The 21366-nt window shown below is 44.9% G+C and overlaps 1 protein-coding gene across 1 annotated transcript in view; it reads left to right on the top strand.

Moving 5' to 3' along the window:
- Positions 1-21366, top strand: part of LOC134910377 (fucolectin-like) — a 96717-nt gene that overhangs the window by 47500 nt on the left and 27851 nt on the right. Inside the window, exon 3 of the mRNA XM_063918328.1 lies at positions 12364-12397. Within this exon, the coding sequence (XP_063774398.1) occupies positions 12364-12397 (34 nt within the window). The remainder of the gene's footprint in view (positions 1-12363; positions 12398-21366) is intronic.

Raw genomic sequence — 21366 nt, 5'->3', positions numbered from 1 at the left:
TACAGGTTTTTTTTAATTAAGAGAAATATGCCCCATTATAGAGATCGGGCATTTCAATTTGTTGCGCCTGCGCAGTGGCCGCCAGCAGGGGGTGTACTAGAGGGCCTTCACTTGAGAGCCACAATATGGCCGCCTTCTCCCCGGTTATTCTGTAAATAGGAAAATAACCTCACAGGTTCACATAGGGCAGAGTTGCCACTACTAGTGCAGGGCTGTAACGTACAGTACTAAGGAAAAGCCATATACTAAAGCGGCACGGTGACCTCACCCCTCTCAGAGACACAAGGGCGCAGCACACTGTACGGGGTACACTTGGTACACACACCTGTTAGCTCAGGGCAGCACTATAGGACCCTCCTGTAATGCTGTGCTGGCGGCGTGTAGTGATCAGGGCACTGGGAGACTGGCTGGCTGGTCTCCGTCTCTGCTGCCTATAGAACTTCCACCTCTGTTATATATCAGGGCTGCTCTCCTGTGTGTTCTCTTCCTCTCCTACCTCACACTGGAACTGGCCGCCCTGAGAACGAGAGGGCAGCGGCTGACATCAGAGAGGGTGCAGCAATCTGTGTGGGCAGAGCCGCTCACAGCAAGGTGTCCTTATGCTGTGCCCCGTGTAATCACTGTGATCCATACAGACTCTCAACCTGGTATGCTCTCTATTTATTATTTATTTTTGTACACTGCAAAATGCTCGAGGGAAGGGAGCAGGCACCCCCCACCCCACCGCCACTACTCCTCCGCCAGCATCACTGCCGAGCCGGTCAGTGTTCCGGTGGCAATGAGCAGTAGGCAGCCACCAGCAACAACAGCCAGGAAGCTGTTACTCCTGGCAGCAGTAGCGTCAAGCAGCAATTCAGCCAGCGGCATGATGATCCGGGAGACAGTGGCAGCACAGGGAAGCAGTACCCCCTCCAATCGCAGCACCAACCTGGAGACTGAGGCAGCAACCCACCCCCAGCAGCAGCACCACCCTGATGATAGGTAAGATGCATTTTGGTGTCACAAGAAGGTGGCCGGAGTAGTGGCTGGCTGTGGTCACACCCCGGGCAAAAGTGATAGTGATTTCAGTGTTCCCTTGCGCGGGGATTGGATGTGTAGATGTATGGAGGCTATGTTTGTATAGATGTGAGCGGCAGTGTGCGGATGTATGAGAGCGGCAAAGTACGGCTGTATGAGTGCGATGGTGTGCGGCTGTAAGAGTGCGATGGTGTGCGGCTGTAAGAGTGCGATGGTGTGCGGCTGTAAGAGTGCGATGGTGTGCGGCTGTAAGAGTGCGATGGTGTGCGGCTGTAAGAGTGCGGCAGTGTGCGGATGTATGAGAGCGGGGTTGTACGGATGTATGAGAGCGGCAGTGTATGGATGTATGAGAGCAGCAGTGTACAGTTGTGTGAGAGCGGCAGTGTGCGGATGTATGAGAGCGGCAGTGTATGGATGGCAGCGTCATAGGAAGGGATGTCGGAATGCTGTTATAGGGTTCCTAATACAAAATGGAATCCGTATAGTGGGCGGGGCTGGCACCATGGCACCACGTTGGGCTTAATGGGCAGGTAGTGCGGCAAGCACACCCAAATTGGCGTCTGACGTCGCCCGCAGTCCACACTGTTGTGAGGAGTCAGAGTTAATTTTGACTGTGTAGTGCACTCACAGAGGACCTACCGCCCGTCCCCTCCTCGCATCTGAGCAGCAGGTCAGGCTCTTATTTTCTTTTTAATCAGGAGAGGCCGAGTGAACTGTGAGCAGGGGGGCAGAGCTACATGGGACCCAGAGGGGCTGCTGTGCTGTCAGAGAGGAAGAGAGAGATGAAGCTACTGCAGATCCACAGCTGATTGTGAGGTGCCGGGTTGAAGGGTGATGTGATCACCCTTCTCCCTCGCTGCCGCTGGGGACCGCATCTAGGCTTCCTCCATCGAGGGCACGCGGCGCAGCAGTGGGCAGCGTGTAATGAGTTTGTCTGACTCATTATACTGCTGCCTGTTGTGGACACCTCCGTCCGTACGGACTGGTGTACATGCCCAGCACAGAGGTGACAGTGTTGGTGGAAGTGCTGCCCGGCTCTGACCCTGCAGGCCTCCCTGATCTGGCTGCGAAACCCCTTCCGGTCCCCTCCATAGGCTTCTGCCTGGCCAGCACTGAGGTACTAGGGGTAGCCCAGCTGCGGGAAGGGTATGTCTCTGGCTTTCTCTCCGGCAGGGGAAGGTGACCGCGGCGGAGGAAGCGTTGCCCACCTCAGACACTGCAGGCCTCCCCGATCCAGCTGCGGCCACAGCTGATGCTGCCAGAACCCCCTGCTGGTCTCCTTTGTTGACTGCCGCATGGCCAGTGCTGAAGTACTGGGGGTAAGCCAGCTACGTCTCTGCCTCGGGCTCTCTCTCTGGCTGGGGAAGGAAGGGCTGGTTCTCTGGCACAACAGGGAGGGCTGGGCTGCAGGAACACAGCACTGGAAGAAACAGGAGGCCGAACTCATGACCAAAAAGTGAGCAGTGCAGTGATCTGCCCCCTGGTCTTTCCCTCTCTCTGAGTGCAGAGCTGTATTCTACAGAGAGAGCTGGGATGGGAAAAAGGGGAACGGCACTTGACATACACATACACGCGCAACACCTGACACACACATATACACGTGCGGCACCTGACGCACACATACACGCGCAACACCTGACACACACACACACACATACACGCGCAACACCTGACACACACACGTAGCATCAGACACAATAAAATAAACATGCAGCACCTGACACATACATATACACGCACACCATCAGACACACACATACACATGCAGCACCTTACTCACACACACATAGACACGTGCAGCACCTGACGCACACACATACACGCGCAACACCTGACACACACACATACACGTGCGGCACCTGACATACACATATCCACGCAACACCTGACACACACACACATACACGTGCGGCACCTGACACACACATACACGCGCAACACCTGACACACACACACATATACACCCGCAACACCTGACACACATACACGTGCGGCAGCTGACGCATACACACGCACCATCAGACACACTCGTTTATATACGCAGCACCTGACACACACATACACACACACACACACACACAGGAGCTGATACACAGGCAGCACCTGACACCACGCACTCACACGTACAAGCAATGCATTTCACGCCTACCTCCAGCCTCAGTCACAGTCTGCTGCCGCCTACCCCCCTCCCTGCATCAGCTGCAAAGGCAGCAAAATATTTTGACCAAAGTCTAAAGGCCCATACACATTAAACGATGTCGCTCTGTGAGCGACATCGTGTAATGTTTTCCCCTCACGGGCCGGCCGGCCGGCGGCCGACTGTACACACTGAGCGATATGACCGCTCATATCGCTCAGTGACGTCACGCCCCCGCCAGCCCTGCATGAAGGTCGTGGACGACAGTCCACATCCTTCATGCATGACCTACCGACAGCGACGATTGTTGCCGACCCGCGGGGCCGCGCATCGTTCGTCGCTGGCGGCATACACACTTAACGATAAAACGAGCGACGTCGCTCAAGGAGGGGGAAAATGAGCGACGTTGCTCATTAAATCGTTAAGTGTGTATTGACCTTAAACAATTCGGTTTGGTTAATAAAATAATTTTGCACAGAACAGTGATGTTATACGAACATTTTCATTAAACATTTAAAAAAATCAAATGTTTATTCTTACAGTGAAATTTTACATTTCTGAATAACATTTTTTTTTAAAAAAAAAGCGATGAAATTCCATAGACAAAAAACCTTACGGTTTCACATGTCCCATTAAGGCTTCTTAGACATGATCGAAATTTCAGAAACCTGTTGTAACTCTTCCACTCAAACTCCAAAAAGCAATGAAATTCCGATCATTAAGGCTGATGCCTTAATGGACGTGTTCCTTGTGCAATACAGATATGGTATGCCATCACAGCCTGTGGGTAAGTGCAGATTCAGCACTCTCACAGAGTGAGATTGCTGTCACTCACACAATGGTGGAGCTGCTAATTCACAGATTTGTGTGCTCATTGGAATACACACATGCAGTCTATGCAACTGAAGGTCTGAGCGGAAGACAAAACTGCTCAGATGAGGTAAGAGTGTTGTTGATTGGAGGGAGGAGAGCGGTGTGGATGGGGGAACAGAAGTGTGTGGATAGAGTTGAACACTAAGCAGCACTGATGGGGGGGACAAAGAAACACAGAGGGTAATTCAGACCGCAGCAGCAGCAATCGCAGTCTGTATTAGTTTGTTAGGTGCGCACGTGCAATGGCCGCACTGCGCGTGCATACCCCAGGAGCCCAGTGAGATGCTATCAGCATCTCACTGGCTGCGATCACCCTGCCTGATTGATAGGCAGAGGTGGTTGCGGGGAAGGAGGGGGGCGTGCAAACAGCGTTAGCATGCCATTGGCAGGGCATGGTCTGCACAACGGAGGCGTTTCCGGACCACTGGGGGGTGGGCTGTAGCGGTTATCCCCCTGCCAAGAGCGTATGATCAACGAAATTTACCTTCAGGATGTCAGCTACATGAATGGGGTAAGACTGGTGTGGATAGGGGTAGATAAAGCAGCAAGTATGGGAAGGGAGACAGAGCGGTGCAGATGGGTTGAAAACACTGGCATGGATGCGTAGAAAACTGGTGCAGATGGGTGAGAAGATAGTGTGCCATGTACTGAAGTAGGCAGAGTGACGTTGAAGAAGGAAACACTGAGCAGCACAGAGAGAAGGAAACGGTGGTACAGACAAGGCACAGGTGGGGAAAGACAGATGGTACAGATAAGTTAGTACAGACTAGCACAGATGGGAGAACACAGCAGTAGGGATTGGGGAAGACAGGGCAGCATGGGGGTGTATAGGGGAAGTAAGTGTAGATGCATAGACCGTAGATAGGGTATTATAGTTTTAGCAATTAACCAAGATGTTTGAGGGAGCTAAATGTGTATTCTAAATGAGATGGATGTATGGAGTTAGAAGGATGTTGTAACAAGGTGGGATTGTTGTGGTGACTGAATGGGATGGTTGTGAGGACTGTGTGGGATGGGAGCACCACATAACTGCTCAGACCTTCAGTTGCATAGACTGCATGTGTGTATTCCAATGAGCACACAAATCTGTGAATTAGCAGCTCCACCATTGTGTGAGTGACAGCAATCTCACTCTGTGAGAGTGCTGAATCTGCACTTACCCACAGGCTGTGATGGCATACCATATCTGTATTGCGCAAGGAACACGTCCATTAAGGCTTCAGCCTTAATGATCGGAATTTCATTGCTTTCTGGAGTTTGAGTGGAAGAGTTACAACAGGTTTCTGAAATTTCGATCATGTCTAAGAAGCCTTAATGGGACATGTGAAACTGTAAGGTTTTTTGTCTATGGAATATATATATATTCATATAGTTCTCCCTGTCATATATAAGTGTTCCTTTGAGGCAGCAACTGTTCATCCTCTACATATACCAGGGTGACATAGTTAATCTCCTGGCTAGTCTATTAACGCCTTATGGCAGTATATTAAATTAGTACCAAGGGCTGGCTGCGTTTAGTTCAATATTTAAGTCAGCCACCCTATACAGCAAGTAGATGTGGGAGGCAATCTGTTTTCTAGTACAAAAGCCAGTGAGGTGTAGCTGTGTGCTGATTTGCATAATCTCACTTACAGATTGTTGTATCTCAGCTGCCTTCTCCCCCGACTCCTCCCTCGGGACGGATGGTCTCTGCTGGACTGACCCCTTTATGCAGGCGGCGAATCAGGAGAGGGCAATGTTAGCTTCCTCTCAGCCGCTGGGGAAGCACTTCCCTCAGTCCTTCTGTCTCTTCACACTGCCTCCTCCACCGGATAACCGTCCCTTCTCCCGTTGAGCCTCATCCAGGTACTTAGGTATAGGAAGGGCTGGGGGATCTAGGCTCATCACCTCTGCTTACCGTCGCTGCCCTGTATTGGCCGTACTACTTGGTCTCCAAGCGCTACCGCACAGCTCTTACGGCAGTACTGACGACCCAAGTGCACACACTAACAGGGGGAACCGCATTCTAACCCACCGCCGGCGGGGAGCTCTATTTATTCTCCCCAGACTCCGGCTCGTGCGGCTCCCTTCCCGCCAGAGCCGCGCGCTGTCCCATCACCGCCGCCAATCAGCTATCTTTCCCCAGGCTCGCGGTCAGCTTTGTACCCCCCCGCTTGGGGACCTGCTCTTCCCGCCCTGCAGTGTATTACTCCAGCAGCGCGCGGACCATCCAATGACCCAAGCTGTAAATCCTTTTCTACCCTGCAGGCTATCGCTGGCCCACCAGGTCTATACTATCCCCCAAGCATTACCACATGGCAAACTATATTGCCAAACCCACACATTATATCAATTGGAATATACATGTACAATTAGTAAATAAAGTACAGATATTTATCCCTTCACAATTCATCTATATATATATATATATATACTTATTTTCTTATATAGATTTATTATTACAGTATCCACATATATTTATTATAAAATTCCCTTAACACAATATATATATATTCATCAAACATTTATTATATTATTAATAAATATTAAATTATTGCTAAACTATCAGTAATAACTATTAATCAGGTTACACTCTCCCCCTGGTGATCTGTAAATTTATCCATCCCAATCAATCAGATCACCAATTATCTTCCTCCTTTCAATACCCAAAGTAGGGCCAGGTAAGTACTATATTTGGGTGAATTATTTGAGGTAAATATGCAGGTTTACCTAATTCCGGATAGGTTAATATTAAAGGAGGTCTTCGTTCCCTGAATGTCCTATAACTAGGCAATTTATCCTCACCAGCATCTAATATCCTGGATTCACTACCAGAATCCATGCTTGGGTTAACCTCAGTGTTACCTATACTCCCTTCTGATAGAAGTCCCCACTCAGATTCTGACCCACCTTCCTCGTTATGGGTATTAGTGGATATATTACCGTCCTTTTCCAGAGATCTGTTATCAAACATCCCAGGTGTGTTACAATCAGATAACAAGGGAATAGAGTTATCATTACTGTTATCATAATAAAAATATCCTGGGCCTGGTTCCCTGTCCTCAGCATCCCCATTATATCCTGCTGTAATGTCTGGAGATTGGCATTGACCTGGAGAAGATCTTAACCTATTACTATCTTTCCGACTACATCTTAAGGGTGGTTCATTTTCAATATAGTCAGGGAGACGAAGATTTTGTGAGATGGGCAAAAGATGCTGTCGGTGGTATGTAAGAACTGTTCCCTCCACCGGCTCTGACCTTAGTTTATAAACTGGTATGTTAGGTAATTTTTCAATTAACACATATGGATCGGGTTTCCATCGATAAGCTAATTTTTGTCGGTGGGGGTGTCCTAATTTCTGCACTAGAACTCGATCTCCTATTTTTAATACATTTTCTTTCACTCTCATGTCATATCTTTTCTTATTTGCTATACCAGTTTTCCTAGCCTTTTCCTGAGCTAGCTCATGAGCATATTTTAGCTCTTTCCGTAAATTATTAATATATTGAGAATGAGTTTGTCCCATTGCATCTCTGGATGGAAGTCCTAAAGAGACATCTATGGGCAGTCGGGCTTCACGCCCAAACATCAGCTCATATGGGGAGTACCCAGTAGATTCATTCTTAGTGCAATTATAGGCATGCACCAGATGGCATATCCTTCTATTCCATTTTCTTTTGCACATGGGTCCCAAAGTGCCCATCATATCAAGCAAAGTACGATTAAAACGTTCTGGCTGATAATTTCCCTGCGGATGGTAAGGAGTAGTTCGGGATTTCTTAATCCCGCAACACAGACAAAGCTCCTTAATAATTTTTCCCTCAAAATCCCGCCCCTGGTCGGAGTGCAATCGGGCCGGTAAACCATAATGAACAAAGCACCGCTCCCATAGAGTTTTGGCTACTGTAACAGCTCTTTAATCAGAAGTAACATAAGCCTGGGCATAACGGGTGAAGTGATCCGTTACTACAAGTATGTAACATTTCTTTCCTGGTGAAGTTTCCAAGGACAAATAATCAATGCATACCAGATCCATGGGACCACTGCTCTGAAGATTAATAAGAGAAGCGGACTTAGTGGGGAGAGTTTTCCTCAAAACACAACTACCACAGGTCTTACAATAGTTCTCAATATCCTTCTCCAATAATGGCCAGTAAAATCGGTCAGTTATCAGCCCCGATGTCTTTTCTATCCCAAGATGGCCGTGCTGATCATGTAATGCATTCAAAATAGTTTCTCTATAACACTGTGGAGTAACTAATTGTAATTTGAACTTCCCTTTGAATTTAAATAATTTACGATACATTACTCCATTCCTCAGAGTCAATTGCTTAATTTGCCACATCAGTAACTTAGATGCATGTGTCAGAGAACTAACATCATCACATTCAGCCCAACCAGTCTCAAGATAGCGTATGACAATGGAGATATCAGGGTCATTCCGTTGATCAATGTGGATTTGGTCTTGATTTATTTGTTTCAAACCCCCTAATTCTGATTGGCTTAACCAGCAATAGGCCAGAGGTAAAGCCTTGTCGGTAGCTCCAAGGGCACTAATACATTCCCTACTTTCTGCAAGTACACATGAGATGCTAAAGCATAGTCCCTTAATGGTATTTGCAGGAACTTCAATCCACTCAGATCTATCTATTTCTTTATCAATTCTAGATAATCTAGACAAAGAATCTGCATCTATGTTATTAATGCCTGGGCGATATTTAATCTTGAAATCATAAATGGACAAGGCAGCTAACCACCTGTGCCCGGTGGCATCTAATTTTGCAGTGGTAAGCACATAGGTCAAAGGGTTATTGTCAGTGAACACCTCAAAACTCGCTCCATACAGGTATTCATAAAACCTATCAGCCACAGCCCATTTTAGAGCAAGGAATTCTAATTTATGTACAGGATATCTCCTTTCACTATTGGACAATCCTCGACTGATATAAGATACAGGTCGCAATTTTCCGTCATGAGTTTGATACAACACGGCACCCAGACCATCAAAAGACGCATCCACATGTAATGTATATGACAGACTGGGGTCCACATAGGCCAATACAGGAGCATTGGTAAGACTCCATTTTAATTTGATGAAGGCTTCTTCACAAGCCTGGGTCCATCTATCCCCGAACTCTTCATATGGTTTGAAATATTTCTTGTTACAGGATGTGGCAGTTGTAGTTTTACCAACTGGCGGATACCCCTTGGTCAGATCAGTGAGAGGGCGACATATTACGGAGTAATAGGGCACAAAGTGGCGATAGTAACCACAAAACCCGAGGAAAGATCTTAATTCCTTTAATTTAGTGGGTCTGGGCCACTCATTCACTGCTTCAACTTTTGTTGGATCAGTAGAAATGCCCTGTCGACTTACTACATGTCCCAAATAGGTAACAGAGGGCAGGCAGAACTTGCATTTGTCCAAAGAGAGTTTATAACCTTTCTTCAATAATCTATCAAGTACTCGGAGCAGACGGTGGTTATGTTCCTGCAGAGAGGACCCAAAAACAATAATATCATCGAGATAAACTAATACCTCACGATAATTCATATCACCCACCGTCTGCTCCATGGTCCTCTGAAACGTTGCCGGGGCACCCTTGATTCCCTGGGGCATCTTCAAAAATTCAAAGAAACCCAAAGGGCAAATAAAAGCAGTCTTCTCTCTATCATGATGACTCATAGGTATTTGGTAATACCCACTCCGTAGATCCAACACAGTAAACCACTGACTCCCCTGCAAACAGTCCAATGCCTCCTCTATCCTAGGAACAGTGTATTGATCAGGCACAGTACGTTGGTTAAGTGTGCGATAGTCAATACACATTCTAATTTTGCCATTCTTTTTACGAGCCACCACAATGGGAGAGGCATATGGACTTTCAGAGTGTTGAATAACCTCTGTTTCCAAAAGAGTCTGAAGATGCTGTCTGACATCATCGAAATCTGCAGGAGCAAGTCTGCGTGACCTCTCCCTGAAAGGAGTCTCATCAGTCAGCTTTATACAGTGTTCCACACCTTTTGCTTTTCCCAAATCCCATTCCCCAAGAGAAAAGACATGCTTTCGTTCCAGCAATTCCTCACATAAAATATTTCTTTCTAGCAGCCCAATGTCACTCCCCTGGAAACATGGATGTAAGTCTTCAAGGGACATACCCTGAGTAAGAGAGGAATTTCGGTGCTCAGACTCCCCGCTCCTGTACTCCTCATAGCCAGTCGCCATTGTAAAAGCAGTCGCTTCCCTACACATTTTTAAACACCAATCACTGAGGACCCTAAATAAGTGAGCATTAGTCCCAATGATCACTGGCATTGTAGTTTTATCACCTGGTGATTCTGGGCATACCAGAGCAATTAGAGGTAATGACTCTGATACACCCATATACCCTTCCGGAAACTCTATGTTAATTACCACATAACCTAAATATGGGTATTTCTGTTCACTTAATCCCCAAATTACTAGTCCTTCCAGGGGCAGGATAGGGACAACAGATAAATAATGTCTGTACCAATGCTCAAATATAATGGACACCTGAGACCCACTGTCCAGCAACACAGGGCAGGGATGTCCATTCAATTTAACAACCACACGTGGAGCAGGTCCTACCATACCATCCGGAATAGAACTACTCCACTGGGTACTCCCCATTGAATCTATGTCTAATTTCTGGGAGATGGCGAGGGGCCCGCCAATCTCCCTCCATCGTTTCCCTGATGAGACGTATTTGACTGAACATTAGTTCCCATTTCATTTATTCCCCAGTCTATAGAACATTCCATTGCTCTATGTCCTAATTGTCCACAGAGAAAACAGCCTCTGTTTATAAAATTTCCACCTCTCCTAAAATGTATCTACTACTATTAAACCCCCTAGTGGAATTACTGGAAGTAATGCTGGAGGGTTCCTCCCTTTTATTTAGTGCCAGAATAAGCTGGTCTATTTTCTTATTTTGTTCCACTACCAGGGTAACTAACTTGTCTTCTTTTAACCCTTGTGCCTCAGGGGAGGGTAACACTATTTTGACAGATTTGGTATGAGTCTTTTCCCTATTAGATATTAAAGCTTCTTCCTGTGTAATTTCCTTAATTAGATCGTTAAGGGTGGGACTTCCTAATAATAAAGTTGTACAACGCAACCGCTGAGCTACAGGGTCAGTTGTTAATGCTCCCCTAATCAATTGTTTCAAGCGGCTACTATCCACTTCCGCAGGAGCTAACCCTCCTTTATCTACGATTTTATGAATTAATTTATCAAGTCTATACACATACTGTGACAACTTCTCCCCTGTCTCCTGATATGTATGATGGAATCTTGCAACCAAATCACCTACGTCCTCCAATGTCCCATATGTGTATTCTAAGGCCTGAAAGTTGTCAGCCACAGCAGCCCCAGGATTACTTTTTCTGGTGGCTTGAATAATTCCCATAGCGGGTCCCCGTAAGCTCTCTACTATCCTTTGTTTCTTTATATGATCGGGGCAATGACATTCCTCCGACTGCTGTATGGCTGCCTCCCTCCACACCTCAGAGGGTTCCTCGCCAATAGGCACAGGAATTATTCCTGAAAAAAGCCTCAATCGCCTATAGCTACCCTCATAGTGCCACCGTTCCAATTGATGTACTACTTTATCAGCTATAACCTCTAACTGGTTACCTAATTTTTCTTCAATGCCCTGTGTTTGACTCCCTTCTCCCAGAGTCGCGGAGGGATCTCCACTGGCCGGAGTAGACATGTCACCCACAATTAATGGTTCAGCAGCCCTTTCACTTCCATCCTTTTCAGGCCATATAATTATCCACCGGCGTTCTGGGTTAGATCTCACAGCCACCACTTTAGGAAGCAACTCAGACTCTAAATCATGACTGGTAGTTATTAATACAGCGCACATCTCTCCACTTTCCCTGAATTGTTTATCAATAATCCTTGGTTGCTTCACCCCGAACAGAAACAACATCTCTGTCATAATTGTACCATCAGTGGTGTCTGTGAGATCCCCCATCAATACAAAACTCCTTTCAGGAGTTATTCCCTTCCTTATACACCAGTCAAACACTTCACTCCTGGTATAATGTGGCATTCTGGCTACTGTGCTCACTTGCCCCTGAGTATCCTACAAAATGATCTCACGCGGTGCCTCCAAATGTAACCCTCCCCCTGCCGGTACAGGGATATATCACCTAATAACCGGTCAGTCAATACTTGTGCCTCCACCCAGGAGTAATTATTTAGGCTTTCTTGGGTAAGCCTTTTCCTAACAATGGGAATTTAGGTGTATGTCTATCTGCCTCCTATACATATGCGCATATTTTACAATATTATATTATACCTGTTCTTCTCTTTGTTTCTTCAGGATCTTCGGAAAGAAGTTCATCACACAGCAGATGGTAAGTATAAGTAGTGATGTTTATTACCCCTACGCTATCTAAAGATTAAAGGCAAAACAAACATTCTGGCAAACACAATAACATGTAACACCATTGTCAATCCCATTCCTATATCACCCTTTACGCCCTATACACGTTATCTTGCATGCAATACAAAAAAATATTGTAATGTTACTGTTGGAGTGACCCGGGTACTCAGAAAAATAAGTGCAAAGTCTGGGCCCGTAATTCAGTGTACACTGACCAATACCTTGCTTGGCATCCAATTTAAAATGTGCGGCACGCCTCTAGTTTTCCCTGTATAGCAGAATATACTTTACTCTGTGCATCATGCTGACAGTCACCCTCTCTGGTATTTAATCATAGACTGATGGGTTTGTGCAGTATTATGTTCATCTCATTAAAAGGAAACAGGCATTGTCTGTAATTCAGTCTGCAATAGATATCCTAGACTCTGTAACAATTGTATCCTTTCTTGCTGTGATACTATGTGTTATAGTCTCTGGTTTCTAGTAACTGTATCCGTCTCAGCTGCTGCAGTGGTGATGTATCACTTAGATGACACAATGCTAATAAATGTCCTTGCCAAATATCTTTTTCACATTCAAAACTATATATATATATAATATTATTAATGCACTTGTTCCTCAACTCAGCTAATTGAGACTTTCCATACAATTATCTTGTTGTGAACTTAGAACTGTCCAACAATATATATAGATATATATATATATGCAGAAGTTGAGTCGGCACTCACGTACTGTCAAACAAAGCTGCTCCGGTGCCCTCCCTGAGCCTGCTGGACCCTCGTATATTGCGTGTGCGGGCGGCACTCGTGAGACTTTTGACGGGCGAATAAAGAGACGAACAGCGTCTGCGTGTCAACATTTCAGTATTATTTGACTTTTTTCAAGAACAAGCTAAAACAAGTGAAATCTTACCTTAAATAGTGAAAAGCCGTCCTGGCCGCCATGCCCGCCTCTCAGTCGCCGCGTGTCCCCTTCCAATGACGTCATCGCGCTTGTCCCATTCGCTCGCTGCAGCCTTCGGTCTGTCACCTCACTTCCTCCCTTCTAGTGACACCTTCCGGCGCCAACTGCATGGAACGCAGGCACGTGACCCGTCGTCGGAGGGGATGAGGGAAACCGGTGGTCGCCATGGTGACCTGTAAACAGCCAAAACAACACGTGATAGCATAATACAAACATATCAAATGACCAAAATAAAGATACATGTGAATATAAATATGAAAAATAAATGAAGGAGTAAAATGTGTTGTGTAAAAATCTACCAACCGGGCGGTGTAAGATACAGCGGGCTAAAAACACTTGAAAGCCCCTGTAATGGTATATTAAAAAGTGAAAAAAACATGAAAGAATTCAGACGGCAGCGCACTGCCCAATGAGGGAATGTAAACAAAAAAATAAGATTAAAATCCTCGGAAGAGGAGATTCGGGTAAATAAACGAATCGTGAGTGCTGGTAACTGATGCATGGCTCAAAAATAAGTGCAGCCACAGTTGGCAATGCCAAACAGAAAAATGACTGCTATGTCTATAAGACTGGTATAGATGCACTGGGTGTTGTTAAATATACTACTTGAAAACCTGTAGAAAAAAAACCTATAGAAAAAATTTATAGGTTGTCAAAAAACAGGGAACTAACTATCCTTATCATTACTGCAACTCTACTTGTGGTCCTGCAATGTGCTGAAAACAGGCATTATGCGAGGGGAGCGTTATGTGGATGGGACTCCCTTAGGATACCTGCCGCCATGTTATACTTGTGCTGCTGTCTAATGTATGTTATGTGTGCCTGATGTATTACAATGCGCAAATTGATGAAAGCTCCAAAACCATGCGAAGTTACAGGAAACAGGAGAAAGACAACGACTCATTTAAGCCAAAGGGTGTAACTGAGTTCATTCTCTGGACCCAATGCTGTAAATCCTTTTCTACCCCGCAGGCTATCGCTGGCCCACTAGGTCTATACTATACCCCCAGCATTACCACATGGCAAACTATATAAGCCAAACCCACACATTATATCAATTGGAATATACATGTACAATTAATAATTAAAGTACAGATATTTATCCCTTCACAATTCATCTATATACATATATACTTATTTTATTATATATATTTATTATTACAGTATCCACATATATTTATTATAAAATTCCCTTAACACAATATATATATATTCATCAAACATTTATTAGATTATTAATAAATATTAAATTATTGCTAAACTATCAGTAATAACTATTAATCAGGTTACATATATATGGGTAACCCAATTCACATTATTAGTGCTGTGCACTGGACAATTTTCGGGTTTTGGTTTTGAATTCGGTTCTGCGGCCGTGTTTTGGATGCAGACGCGTTTTGGCAAAACCTCCCTGAAATTTTTTTGTTGGATTCGGGTGTTTTTTTTTACAAAACCCCCTCAAAAACAGCTTAAATCATAGAATTTGGGGGTCATTTTGATCCCATAGTATTATTAACCTCAATAGCCATAATTTCCACTCATTTTCAGTCTATTTTGAACACCTCACACCTCACAATATTATTTTTAGTCCTAAAATTTGCACCAAGGTCGCTGGAAGGCTAAGCTAAGCGACCCCAGTGGCCGACACAAACACCTGGCCCATCTAGGAGTGGCACTGCAGTGTCAGGCAGGATGGCCCTTCAAAAAAATAGTCCCCAAACAGCACATGATGCAAAGAAAAAAAGAGGTGCAATGAGGTAGCTGTGTGACTAAGCTAAGCGACCCAAGTGGCCGACACAAACACCTGGCCCATCTAGGAGTGGCACTGCAGTTTTCTAGAGAGAGGATGAGTGCTTCCATCCTCATGTGAAGCTGAACCACTAGCCATGAACATAGGCCAGAGCCTCAGCCGTTCCTTGCCACTCCGTGTCGTAAATGGCATATTGGCAAGTTTACGCTTCTCCTCAGACGCTTTTAATTTTGATTTTTGGGTCATTTTACTGAACTTTTGTTTTTTTGATTTTACATGCTCTCTACTATGATATTGGGCATCGGCCTTGGCATACGACGTTGATGGCATTTCATCGTCTCGGCCATGACTAGTGGCAGCAGCTTCAGCACGAGGTGGAAGTGGATCTTGATCTTTCCCTATTTTACCCTCCACATTTTTGTTCTTCATTTTTTAAAGTGTTAAATTATATGCCAGTATCAATAGCAATGGCATACTACTATATATACTGCGCACAACTGAAATGCACCACAGGTATGGATGGATAGTATACTTGACGACACACAGGTAGGTAGAGCAGTGTCCTACTGTACCATACTGCTATATGTTATATACTGGTGGTCAGCAAAATTATGCACTGTACTCCTACTATATACTACAATGCAGCACAGATATGGAGCGTTTTTCAGGCAGAGAATGTATAATACTGGTGGTCACTGGTCAGCAAAACTCTGCACTGTACTCCTCCTATATAATACTGCTGGTCCCCAGTCCCCAAAATAAAGCAGTGTGAGCACAGATATATGCAGCACACTGAGCACAGATATGGAGCATTTTTCAGGCAGAGAACGTATAATACTGGTGGTCACTGGTCAGCAAAACTCTGCACTGTCCTCCTATATAATACAGCTGGTCCCCAGTCCACACAATAAAGCAGTGAGCAGAGATATTTGCAGCCAAATGAATAAAACTGAGAGGACGCCAGCCACGTACTCTCACTATCATTTCCAATGCATGAGTGAAAAATGGCGGCGACGCGCGGCTCCTTATATAGAATACGAATCTCGCGAGAATACGACCACGGGATGATGCCATTCGGGCGCGCCCGGGTTAACCAAGCAAGGCGGGAAGATCCGAGTCTGCCTCGGACCCGTGTAAAAAGAGTGAAGTTCGGGGGGGTTCGGATTCCAACGAACCGAACCTGCTCATCACTACACATTATGAGTGCTAGCTCCAAAGTAGTTAAACAGTAAGTTGAATGTAGCATATTGTACCTTTTACCAGGGCTGCCACCAGAAATTGGAGGCGCGGGACTGACAAAATAGACAAGGCCCCTACCTCTCCCCAAAAAATTCTGCTGCGCTGCTCCACCCCTATGTAATGTCATACATTGTGACGTTACATATTGGTTAAGTGTTGTGAACCTACAAGAACGGTTTATAGAGAACTGATGCGCACATTGTATTAAGAAGGCTTGCCGCTGATTCACAGACTGGTGCAGCTCTACAGGTATTGGCGGTAGGAGCAAGGGGTGGGCCCCCCTATCTGTAAGGGCCTGGGACACCAGTCCCCACAGTCCCCCCTGATGGCTGCCCCGCCTTTTAACGTTTTATTTTGTTTATAAATATAGACGCACATAATTGATTAATGTATGTGAACGATAGACTACTTTATATAAATGTTGTTTATTGAGGAAAGGTCAGTATCAGCCTATGTATCAGGAATATGAAAGAACACTTTATTTTCTTTTTACAAGATTTAAAGTATATTACATACATAAGAATTCCAGATACACAGAGAAATATTTTGAAATCTTGTTGACATTCAATATTACAAATCCAGGAAGGTCACTATGTTCTAGCAAAGTCCATAGTATGTTTAATATTAAGTCTCTCAGAAATAATATTAAGACCAACCTTTCCAATTTTTATGGGGTTTTTTTTATTAAAAGTAACTTGAAAGTATGTTTCAATATGAACAACAAATATGAGGAACAATTTGGTGTTGTTTCCAAACAATGAGAATTTTCATGGTATCCAGTAAAGAAAAAGAGTAAGAAGACTCTAGTAGAGGGAAGAAGAAAAGGTGAGAGGGAAGGAAGTAATGGATCTGGCTATCAAACATCTGGTGAATCATCGAATTCATAAAAACCTAGAAAAAACTTTCATGTCTGTGTTTCAATTGGCAGGGAGTCAATGGGGTATATGCAGTCCTGCTGTCGAAAAACGGACCAATTGACGGATATGTGCGTCCTGGATTCGACTTTTTGGACGGCACAAAAGTGTTTAAACCCCCCCCCCCCCCAAAAAAAAATGCGTGGGGTCCCCCCTCCTAAGCATAACCATCCTCAGGCTTCCGGATTGGCTGAAGGGACCCTCTGTGACAGAAGTCACGGGGGGTCCCGGCATTCGGAGAAAGGGGTCCCATGTATAAACATGGGACCCCTTTCAGTGAGTGATCCGGGTAAATGCAGTTTGTTTTTTTGCCAAGTACATGGATTACAGAACAGAAGAGGACAGATCTACAATGGATTTTGGTGAGTATAATTTTATTTTCAGGTACACCGTGGATTCTACTTGGAGAAGTGGACCGACCCTCGTGTCAACATAGGTAAGTAAGTGTGTGTTGGCATGTATGGAATAATGGCAAGTTTTACTTTCACGGAGTGTACTGTTTTTATTTGGGTATTTTTTTTGCAGTAGAACTACAGGTACCAGCGCCCCCCCCCCCCCCCCCCCCCCCCGCATTCTGGTACTCGTGGTTTTCCAGGTACCAACTTGCGGGGGATGCTTGCTGGGATTTGTAGTTCTGCTACAAAAAAACAATACTCTTTTATTTGACACAAGGCTATCGGGTTCCGGTCTATAGACAGATAGTTAAAAGATAGACAATCATTAGTTAGACACTATATGGTCGACAGTCAAAATTCAGTCATGGTCAAAAGTCAGACAAGGTCAAAAGTCAGACAAGGTCAAAAGTCAGACAGTCAAAAGTCAGACAGGGTCAAAAGTCAGAAAGGATCAAAAGTCAGAAAGGGTCAAAAGTCAAACAGTCAACAGTCAGACAAAAAAAATGTTTGATTTTTCTGTTTTTTACATCTTTTGCCTCATTTACTATCCATGTCACACAAACTATTACCTTTTAGTAAAGTTGTGAGCGAAGCGGAATGAGACATCGAGCCCAAAGCATGGCGAGCGGACAAATTTCACCAATTTTGGGTTAAAGATGTTTAAAAACATACAAAAAATTATTTTTTGTGTGTCTGACTTATGACCCTGTCTGACATTTGACTGTCTGACATTTGACTGTCTGACTTTTGACCCTGTCTGACTTTTGACCCTGTCTGACTTTTGACTGTTTGACTTTTGACCCTGTCTGACTTTTGACTGTCGACCATATAGTGTCTAACTAATGACTGTCTATCTTTTAACTGTCTATGAGCTATACCACACCAAGGCTATCAGCCACCCATCCGTAGCCCTTGGATGGGGGGACAGCCTCAGGCTTCACCCCTGGCCCTTGGGTGGCTGGATGGGAGGGACCCCTTGAATTAAGGGGTCCCCACTCTTCCAGGGTACCCCGGCCAGGGGTGACTAGTTGGGGATTTAATGCCACGGCCACAGTGACCGATATAAAAGTGTCCCCCGGCTGTGGCATTATCTCTCTGACTAGTAGAGCCCAGTGCTGGTGTTAAAAATATGGGGGACCCCTACGCTTTTTGTCCCCCGTATTTTGGCACCAGGACCGGATGCAGAGCCCAGTGCTGGTTGTGAAAATACGGGGGATCCCCTGTCATTCCCCCCCCCCCCCCCCCCGTATTTTTACAACCAGGACCAGCTCAAAGAGCCCGAGGCTGGTTATGCTTAGTAGGGGGGACCCCATGCATTTTTTTTCTTGATTTTTATTTTTTTGTGTCAAAAATGCCCCGTTTTTCGACATTTGCGGCAATTCGACCGCAATTGCATATACCCCAATATATTCATTCCATAGGAGAAAAAAATTCTTTATGCAAGTGTCTTTACATAACGAGGTTTCAATCCAATCCATTTTGAAAATAAAGAAGAGTTGTTGCTGAAACATTTTACCAGTAGGAGGTGAATAAGAAATCTATTAACGCAGGATGCGTATACAGGCTATCGCAGATATAATTGTAAGAAGTTTAATCGTTGGGGAGGTTAAATTGGTGTCAGCATTCGAAATTCCCAATATCGCCCATTCAGGTGTCAGCTGGCATTCCGGGGTGATATTTAAAATTACAAAGTGTAATATCTGTTTCCAGAATCGTTTTATTGCGTGGCAGCCCCAGAAGATATTGAAAAGATAAGATGAGGAAGAGGAGGATTTAGGGCAACTAGAGGAATCTATGGTTTAAAAAGGAGAGAGTGAGGAACTGCGCTATTTCTCCTATTTGCCAGTAGGGACATTTAATACAGGACTCAATTACCGGCATTGCCCCATATACATGGACATTGGTTTCTGGCGACGGGACGAGTCACTACATTGCAGAGACTGCTTATATGCACAAATCGCAGACTACAGAGCCCATAATAAGATTCCTTTATAAGACCAAAGACCACAGAGTAATAAGGTTATTCACTAGAGCATACACCAGTGGGGTAAAACGCTTTCACAGTGTGCCCACAGGGTATGTTTGTCTATGTGTCATTTGTTTGTATTGTGTACCGGTACTAGGAGGGTATATAGGAATAGCACACACATATCGTTGCACAAATTTATTAAATCGATATAGCATTTTTATGAAGATTTTATGCCAATAAATTGTTTATTTATTCACTAATACTGTCTCATTGTGGACTTTTTTATAGAATATAATATTGATATCCTTGCTCTAGCTAGGATGCGCTAAACACCTCATCCATTTCATAGAGGATCTATGGCCCTAATTCAGACCTGATCACTATGGTGCGTTTTTTGCATCCCTGCGATCAGGAAGTCGCCACCTACAGGGGGAGGGTATTGGCTGTGTGCAGGTGTGCGAACGCTTTTCTAGCAGAACTTTCTGCTCAGCCCAGGACTTACTCAGCCGCTGCGATGATCCGGGCCAGAGCTGACCCCAGAAACCCTCCCACCAAACACCTGGTCACTCCTGCGTTTTCCCGGACACACCTACAAAACGGTCACTTTCCACCCACGAACGCCCACTTCCTGTCACTCTCCTTTCGATCGCCCGTGCGATCGCTTTTTTCACACCATCCCGTCGCTATGCACCGATGCCCGGTCCAGTCGTCCAATGCGCCTACGCATTGCGGTACATACGCATGCGCAGTTCGGACCTGATTGCAGAGTGAGAAAACGCAGCTTAGCGATCAGGTCTGGATTACCCCATATAATACCTATAAGATTTGCTCTCCCGGGCGATAGATAGCCACTGTAAAAGATTTTGAGACGCATTTCTTTATATGAAATTGCATAGAGTGTTCAGAGAGAATATAAGAGTTGATAGAATTTTGTCCGAATTGACAAAGCTAAATATTTATCTGATATAATACCCTTTGTGAGGTCTAAGAACACTGTACGCTATTTACGTATGGAGTACTGTAAGGGTACGCACGTTGCGTAACGATCGCTTAGCCGTAGTCGAGACGCTCAAGCGTCACGTTCGCTCACGGCCAAGAGATCACAGGCAGGCACGCCATTGGCTGCCGACTAACGTAATGATTCGCTATAGCATAGCGGATGCTCGGGACCACGAGGAGATCACCAGCGGCGCTGACGCTCACAATGTTAAACCTTTATATCTAAACCATAAACAGTGTATTATGCAGTAAAACCTTAGTGTAATGATAGAGTGTAAATGCAACACAGTATAACCTTATTAACTCAAAAGCTGTTCGAGCGTCACCGACGCTCTGAGAATACTTAACACTATAAGAAATACACAGATACCGTGCTCAGGGTCCAACGCCTGATATATATATATTATGAATGATATACTTGCAAAAGAATTAACACAATACAAGTCATACACTACAATATATCATAGACTACCTAACCAGATAACTACACAGGAAATACAATACAATACAATTACGTTTTAAGGGAAAATAAGAGAGAAAGAAGAGAAGAGAGAGAGAGAGAGAGAGAGAGAGAGAGATGGCTCACAATAACAAGAAGATCAATATGATTGCGGAGAAGACTTACGCACAAGGGGAAACGATCGCATGCGCCTCGATATCCAGCTCCCGATTATCAGCAATGAGAACCGTTGAAGAGAGTGAACTGGATAT

Source organism: Pseudophryne corroboree, chromosome 4 (genome assembly GCF_028390025.1).
Source record: "Pseudophryne corroboree isolate aPseCor3 chromosome 4, aPseCor3.hap2, whole genome shotgun sequence".
NCBI classification, from domain to species: Eukaryota; Metazoa; Chordata; class Amphibia; order Anura; family Myobatrachidae; genus Pseudophryne; species Pseudophryne corroboree.
This window is presented reverse-complemented; position numbering and strand designations above follow the sequence as displayed.